General features: G+C 34.2%; 1 protein-coding gene across 1 annotated transcript in view; it reads left to right on the forward strand.

Moving 5' to 3' along the window:
- The window catches only part of LOC149425613 (adipokinetic hormone/corazonin-related peptide receptor variant I-like), a 326,305-nt gene extending 319,572 nt beyond the window's left edge, over window positions 1–6,733 (forward strand). Inside the window, exons 7-8 of the mRNA XM_089645792.1 lie at window positions 6,289–6,464; window positions 6,720–6,733. Coding sequence (XP_089501918.1) covers window positions 6,289–6,464; window positions 6,720–6,733 — 190 coding nt within the window. The remainder of the gene's footprint in view (window positions 1–6,288; window positions 6,465–6,719) is intronic.
- Window positions 6,734–8,613: the final 1,880 nt, after the last annotated feature.

The raw sequence follows: 8,613 nt of genomic DNA on the forward strand, positions 1-8,613 counted from the left end.
TTTTATTTCTGCAGAAGGGATTATATCTATATCCTGAATACGGATTGGACTGAAGTCAAGGAGAGCTTGCCTTCCAGGGGAAGCTTGCCACATAAATTCTGTCTTTGTAGGATTTAGTTTAAGTTTATGGACAGACATCCCACTTGAGATTGTGTTAATGAGGGTAATGACCTCGTTTTTTAGGACGTCTTTTTCGTCCGGAGAACAAAACTTGGAAATCAAACGATCGATGCGTAGTCTTGTGATTCAAAGCCAGCTGAGTGAATTAGTGGTTGGATGTTGGATACATTTATATGAAATGTAAAATAACGGCCGGTTTAAAAATGAGAGGTCATTTTGGCCAACGTGTGAATGTTGGATAAACACGCTCGGAACGTTGTTTAATTTTGGTGGACTTAAGACAAGCTGCGTTTTGAAAACGAATTAAAAATATATTTTTTTTCCAATTGGATCTTATAAATAAATGATTTCTGGGGACAACTGCATACTTAACTCAATTTCGCCAAAAATGGTCTGTTGGACAAAACCGAACTAGAGCCATAAAATCTTGATGAGAGCTGGTGAGAGAATAGAACCTTGAAAGACACCGGCTCTTATCAATTTCACCGAGGAGAAGATTCCATCTAGTTTGATTGTAAATTTGGGGTCTTTAATAAGATTTGCTAAGAGTTGGGTCATTGAGAGGGGAATACCTAGAAAGTTAATTTTATAAATGAGACCTCTGAGCCATAGTTTGTCAAATGCTTTGGAGACGTCTAGAGAGAGGACTACCGTGTGTTGGCAATAATTGAAACCGTTAGTTATTTTTTCGACCATCCGGAAGAGTTGGTGCTGAGTAGAGTGGCCCGATCAAAAGCCGTGTTGGAAGTCGGGGATGAGCTTAAGTTCATCAACTGATTTTTTAAACTTGACGAGGATAAGTTTTTCTGGAACTTTTCCTACGCAGGGAATAAGGCTGATAGGACTGTGGTTTTGGGCTAGAAGGGGATCGTTACCAGGTTTGGGGATGAGAATAATGTCAGCTGTTTTAAAGTCTTGTGGAATTTTGAAGTCTAAAGGACGCATTGCTGATGGCTGTAAGAGAGTAGACGGCTTTGGAAGGGAGGCATTTTAAAATTTTATTTGAGATTGAGTCCGGACCGGGAAATTTTCCGTTTTGTGAATTTTAATAATTTATGTGATTTCCTGAGGGGTTGTTAATGGGATTGGATTGCCTGTGGGGATTTCAGCCATGATAGCTGAGACTTTTGAGTCAACGGTGGAAACGAATTTATTTTATTTATTTTATTTTAGACACAAACAGGACATTTAAAGTACATTCTTGTATAGTACAAAATAAATTTACATACAAATATAAATGTCCCTAGACTAATATGTCTGCAGCAATCACATTTACACATTCACTATTAAAACAATATCATTATTTTTTTATACACAGCCTAACATTACAGAGATTACAAGACATAATAATTTCAAAAGTATGTTTAAATTAGGCATATAATAGAAAATATCAAACAATCAAAAATCAACAACAATTTTTTTTTTTTTTTAGCTACAGAAATTGTTTAGATATCTCATGAAACAAGTTATATTATTTACGAAAATATCTATGCAAGCATGTGTTTTAGCAATATCGTTGTATGATCGAGACATTCTAGACATAGGATTAAAATAGCCAGTGTTATTGGTAAAAATTTCGGTCCAAAATATGTTAAGGTTTCTGGTGAATTTGGGCCTGGCGTTTAACTTGATTAGATGGCTATGTTACTATTTACTTGATTATTGACAATTTTGTAAAGCATTAAGAGGTCATTTATGTTTCGTCATTTAACTAGACTCTCTAATTTGAAATATGTGTTCGTAACCGTCTAGTAGATGGTAGACACCTGATCTATAAGACAAAATCCGTGTAAATTTTATTGGACAGATTCAAGTTTAGATACCTGTGTGATATATTGTGGATTCCAGACTTTTGACCCATACTCTAGAACACTGCGGAATAACGAATTGAATAGAATTATTAGGCTATTAGAATTCTTGAACAGTTTAGTAGATCATACAATAAAACCAAGTTATTTATTTGATTTACTTACAATGTATTCAATGTATTGGTTGAACGTTAGTTTGCTGTCGAATATAATTCTTAAATCTTTGATAGAATCAACTGTTTCCAGATTGTGACCACAAATGCTATATGAATATAGGTTTTTGTTGGTGTTTTTAGCGAAATTTATAACTTTGCACTTAGCTTAATTCAGTTCCATTTCGTTGTCAACACACCAGATAAAGTGTTTAGGTCTTGTTGTAAGAGTTCACAATCTTCCGTAGATTTAATTGCTTTATATAACTTGAGGTCATCAGCATATAGAGAAAAATTACAGCGCAGTTTAAATGTAAGGTCGTTAATACAAATTAAGAAAAGCAAGGGTCCAAGGTGTGATCTTTGTGGTACGCCCGACGTAACAAAATTGGGGAAGAGTTAAAACAGTTAAGAGTAACTAATTGACTTATATGTGATAAATCTGATTCTAACCAACGAAGCAGATTTCCGTGAATTCCGATTTTATCCAGTTTATTAATTAAGATAGGGTGACTAACTTTGTCGAAGGCCTTACTGAAATCGGCATATACGGCATCTACTTGTGTTTTTTTTATTCATAGAATTAAATTATTATTTTTTAATTGATTGAATTGGTCGTTGTACCTACAACGACCAATTCGTGGTCGGGAAAAATTGTTCTTCGAGACTGTCTGCAAAAATCTCGGCTTTATTTCGAAAGGAATAAACTGTGCCTTTTGGGCCCGTAATGGGACTTATTATGGTGGAGGGTTTTCTAAGGGTTTTTTAAAGTTTTCTGAAGGCAGTTTTGTCGTCATCTAGAGTGAAGATGAAATGAAAATGCCACTGTTTGTCTCTGTACTTGTGAAGTTCTATTTTAACCTGGTGTGAGAGGCGGTTCATACGAATGCGATCGATCGGTTTGAGAATCTTTGTCACTCTTTTTGGGCAAATTTTTTCTCTATTATAAGTTATTTCAATTCTGTGGGTAGGTCGGGTCTTTATTTATCATTTGCGACTTCGACGGTGGCAAGGTTTGCGGCTGATAAATGTCGTTCGTGAAATTTTTCGTTCGTAAATTTAGTTAATTGAGAATTATTTTTTTGGTAAACTAATGTTTAAGACAAGATTTTTTATGCATAGCACAAAGGGTAAAAATTATTTTACAAGCAATAATTATTAGCCTGAAACACTCATCCACATTGAATAAAGTTGGTTGTTTTCAGGTGAAAAAATGTAACAAGCAGTAATTGTTGAGTGAAACACTAGTATATATTGAATTATTTCGCGGATAAGAGATAAGCCGCCATAGCTCAGTGGTCAGAGCTGTCGACCGGAAATCGAAAGGAGACGGGTTCAAGTCCCGTTGGCGTCATGTATCTTTCATCAGGAGATTTTTCAATGTCGATGAGTGTTTCAGGCTAATAATTATTGCTTGTAAAATAATTGTTAGTTAATTGAGGTTTATATTTTTACTGACCCTAGGAGCTTTTGCCATTGATTTTTTTACGCGTGGATCGATGTGGTGGTACTGAGGGTAGGGAGCCGTCTGATAGAAATAGGAGAACTGTGTCGTAGTTCGAGGATAATTTTTTAACTGGTTAAAGAATTTAGCCGGCCGGTTTGTCAGGCACGAGCGAGATTCCGAGAACTGACGACGAACACAAAACACTGGGTATTTCACTGAATTTGCTGGGCCGAGTTGGTAACAGAGGCACAAGCGGAAAATTCCACGAATTATAGTTGGACACCAATCACTGGGAAAATACACAGGTTCGGAACAGCCGGTAATGGCTCTTTGCAGAGGTGTTGCTGGTTGTTTGGTCAGAACTGGAATTTGAGTGGAAGAAGAGAGTTTAAAATTAAAAGGAGCCCCTTTTTGTTAAAATTGTGGCTCTACCACGCTATATCAAAAAAGGTCAGCCAAGGCTTGGCGGCCCGTTTGTGGCTTCTCATTGGTCGGATCTCCCTTACCATCGTAACGTACGTACTTGCCTTGGTCTCATTTGGCACCCACCGCCTGCCGGCTATTTATGTATTGTTTATTGTTTACAAATTGTTTTCAGGAATTTCTCAATCTTATCGCTAGGTAAATAATGCAGGGTTCGCGTATGTGGACAATTCCAAATAGTTAATTTCATTGGCACAATACGTAAAAACAATACAATACATAAGGCCCCTCCCCACCCTATAATGCCGTACTGCAATAGGGAATTTTGATAGTTTTCTAAATTACGTATGTTATGGAAGACATAGAATAGTTTTCTTATTTTTTCCACTGTGATGTTGATATGGTCTATACATTTAACATTTTTATATATTTAGATTCCGAGAAATTTAACATTAGATTTATAATTTCATTTGGCGCAGTCCGTATTACATGTTATGTCATTTATACAATTTTTGGAATGAATGGTTATGTCAATTAAATTTATATTATTTATGTGAAAACTATTTATTTTATCTTTTCCGAATAGTTGACTTTTACCTGGACAATACTGAGAGTATGTTACGAACTGCTATTTCATTCCAAAGTGTTGATGAGGAATAGCGATAACTACCGGGAGAGTAATTAAATGGTCTCTTTAGCGTGTACTGTGTTTTTTCAGAGTCACGGGACCACTGCAGTATGTCAAACAGTTAGGCAGGAATCTTCAAATTTGTCAAGCTGTACTTTAGATACATTCAATGTTACTTCTCTTAGGTAAAATATTATACTCGCGTCTCCGTACAATATAGAGTCATTTTCCTGATAGATTATATACATGTAAGACATGAAATCGTCTGTGAGCAAAACAATTCCTGTCTTTTTTTTGGGTTATGAATATTACTCTCTTGTAGTAAGATAAACGGCTTATGTTTTCGCTTTTGTTATACAATTTTTTGAAATAATAAATAAATTAGGAATGCGGTATCCGTAATTATCTTAATAATAAATAAATTAGGAATGCGGTATCCGTAATTATCTTAATAATAAATAAATTAGGAATGCGGTATCCGTAATTATCTTAATAATAAATAAATTAGGAATGCGGTATCCGTAATTATCTTAATAATAAATAAATTAGGAATGCGGTATCCGTAATTATCTTAATAATAAATAAATTAGGAATGCGGTATCCGTAATTATCTTAATAATAAATAAATTAGGAATGCGGTATCCGTAATTATCTTAATAATAAATAAATTAGGAATGCGGTATCCGTAATTATCTTAATAATAAATAAATTAGGAATGCGGTATCCGTAATTATCTTAATAATAAATAAATTAGGAATGCGGTATCCGTAATTATCTTAATAAAGCAACCAAAAAAACTATCAACGTTCACGAAAATATAAAATATTATTTAACAAAGTCAGTCTTCGCGAGGACTTCTAAGAACTCAGAGCACGAGTGCAAAACTGTTGTTTTATGATTACCTTCAGTTTTATATTTCAGAAAAAAGTCAGTAATAGATTGACCTAACGACAGTTATTTCATTGCCGGCAACGTTTGTTATTTTATTTTTCCTTGTACCTACTCAAAATGAGCTGGAATAACCTTAAATTATTTCATTTACATAGGAAGTGCATTTTTTTAATCAAAATAAAAACATAAGAATTCATTTTTAATACAATGCCAATTGAACCACTACGTGTAGGTATCTTTTCTAAACTTATGACACATTCTTCACAGACAGAGATAAAATCAATGTTCGGCCCGAAATGAATTTGTTTTTAAAAATAAATATTCTTACCATTATCTTTGAATTCCTGAAATATGGATGTGTTGGAATATCAGGAGGCTTTTATATAAAAAAAATATTATTGTACTTTCTCCGGGAATGGGACCAGTTTTATAAGCTGCTAGCATTGAGCTAGCAGCTTATAAAACAGTTTTTTTTTAAACTGCTAGCAGATTATAAAACTGCTAGCATTATTATTGTTTTATAGGATTATAGCATTATTATTGTTTCATAGGATTTGAATACATCAGCAATACCATTCAAATTTATTAAAAAACATGACTGCAGGCAAAATGCAAACACATGAATTGACAAGTTTCATGTTAAATTCTTAGTAATAAGGAATGTATTAACGCGACGTACAAATACGCGTTCACAAAAATCATTATATTTTCGCAGTTCGTCATCAGCAATATCATTTTTCTCCGTGTATGACCAGGGTGCCATCAATGTACGATTGCTGTCATTTATCAAACCCTATTTTATATTTTTGTTTGTTTTAGGTACATGTTCGACCGCGATAGCGCCGAGAAAGTCGACAGCCGCCTGCAGTACTTCTTCTTCATCATGGCCGTTTTCAACTCCTGTATGAACCCGCTGGTGTACTGCTACTTCACCAGGAACTGCCGGCGCGAAACCGCAGGCCGGTGCGGCCGCCTCTTCCCGCGCTCCTCCACAGGTGGGCGGAACACACATACCTTCCATACACATCTCTTAACCGTGACTGTTCGTTCCAGAATGCCCATTTTAAATAACTTAGACTTAAGCTTCATTTTCCCACCATTTTTAATTTTAACATTAGCCCAACAGAATATTTGGTTCGCACATCTGAAATGCAAAATCCCAAATAAACACCTAACAGTCTGGTATTGCATTATCACAATGTCCTTCTAAGATTAAAACATATTTCTCTGTAATGTGTTATGTTGTGTAGGTTCGTTTTACTAAAGTACCCTTCTGAAGCCCTTGAATATTTATTGTTTAAAATCTAACAAATTGTATTGCCCTTAGCTTCAAAGACCGACTTTATTGCACTCTGACTGTAATAATTGCAAGGGTGCCGCTAACCTATACAAAATTAGAGCTTGCGAATTGCAAAATACAACCCCAAGACAATGTAAATACATTCATATTGTTAATGTCACGTCCCTTATATTGTAAGAAAATATTGTTTTAGGCTAGGAAAAAATGTACCCCACACGACAACCAAGAAGTGGAAGAAAAGGGCCTTAGCAAGCTGAAATTTTTATATTTTTGTTTTTTAATGAGTTTAAGTATTCACAATGTACATTTGTTACGTATAAATTTTATTAATTAGCGACCGGTTTCGACACGTTCGTGTCATTAACTAGCTATTTTAAAACTAAATTTTTAATTGCAGAAATATGGGGTTTTATTTAGTTTGGTTCTTTGGTGGGAGGGGATTTGAGGGAGGGGGAGGGGGTTGAGAGGGAAACGGAGGGAGGAGTCAACATAACGGGGAACATTGTCAATAGAGGTGATTTGCAATGTGCTATTATTTTATTGACTATATTAATGCTTGTATTAATTTTTTTGTTGATTTCTAATGTTTCTAATGCGCACAAATTAAAATATTTATTAATGTTAGAATGTTTAAACTTAGTTTTATCCCGGTTGAAGCTATGGCCTGTCTCTATCAAATGATTAGCGAACTCGGAGAAATTATTATTATTTTTTTAAACATAGTTCGTGTTCCCTAATTTTTTTTTAATTGGTTTTGAAATTTCTAGTAGTCATACCTACTTACTGTGAGTTACAATCATTACACTCTAAAGTGTATATCCCATTTTTATCTAATTTATTTGAAACATCCTTATTATTAATTAAGTTTTTTTTATTTTAGAGTTAGTGTAAAAAGCTGTCGAAATATTAATTGGTAACATGTGGGATATTTTTAAGGATAAGTCGCCTGTATAAAGAAGTTTTTTATATATAGTAGTTTACATTTTATGCAGGTACATGATTAACATCTAATCTTTAATAAATTTTATTCAGGTACATGATTAACATCAAATCTTTAATACATTTTGTGCAGGTACATGTTTAACATCAAATTTTTAATACATTTTATGCAGGTACATGATTAAAATAAAATCTTTAATACATTTTATTCAGGTACATGATTAACATCAGATCTTTAATAGGTACGTTTTTACTTCGCTTTTCGCAGAGTTTTTCGAAATCTAACATAGACGGTGATTTCCTGTTTCGAAGGTCAAATGCGCGAAACTCTAATAATAAAAATGTAGATTTGTGTAAACATCAAATCCGCCTTCTCGCCACACTCCTTCATTTAAATAGATACTATTTTTTATTTATCTATTAAGTTAAAAGAAATTTACAAGTAGTTTTCTAATTTTGTTCTGATAACTTAAGATTAAAAAGTTTTTTTTAATAAATTTATACTCTCCGTTTTAAGGTATATTGGTATATATATTGTATATTTGTACACCAATCTCCAATCTCCAATCTCCAATAGATCTACAAAAAGCATACGACCGAGTCGACAGGAAAAAGCTATGGAAGGTGTTGTCCAAGTATGGAGTGAATGCGAATCTGACTCAGGCAATTGCGTCTCTATATGAGGGAAGCGTTGCATGTGTTAGGGTGAACGGTGGTTTTACGGGGTGGTTTGATATCACAAAAGGTGTTAAACAAGGCTGCGTAATGTCACCGTGGTTATTCAATCTATACATGGATAATTGTATGCAAGAATTGAAAGATGTGGGATTGGGCGCGAATTTGAGTAATCTGAAAGTATGTTGCCTGTTGTATGCTGATGATGCGGTGCTGATTGCTAATAGTAT

Source organism: Hesperophylax consimilis, chromosome 2 (genome assembly GCF_061612785.1).
Source record: "Hesperophylax consimilis isolate HC1 chromosome 2, BYU_Hcon_1.0, whole genome shotgun sequence".
NCBI classification, from domain to species: Eukaryota; Metazoa; Arthropoda; class Insecta; order Trichoptera; family Limnephilidae; genus Hesperophylax; species Hesperophylax consimilis.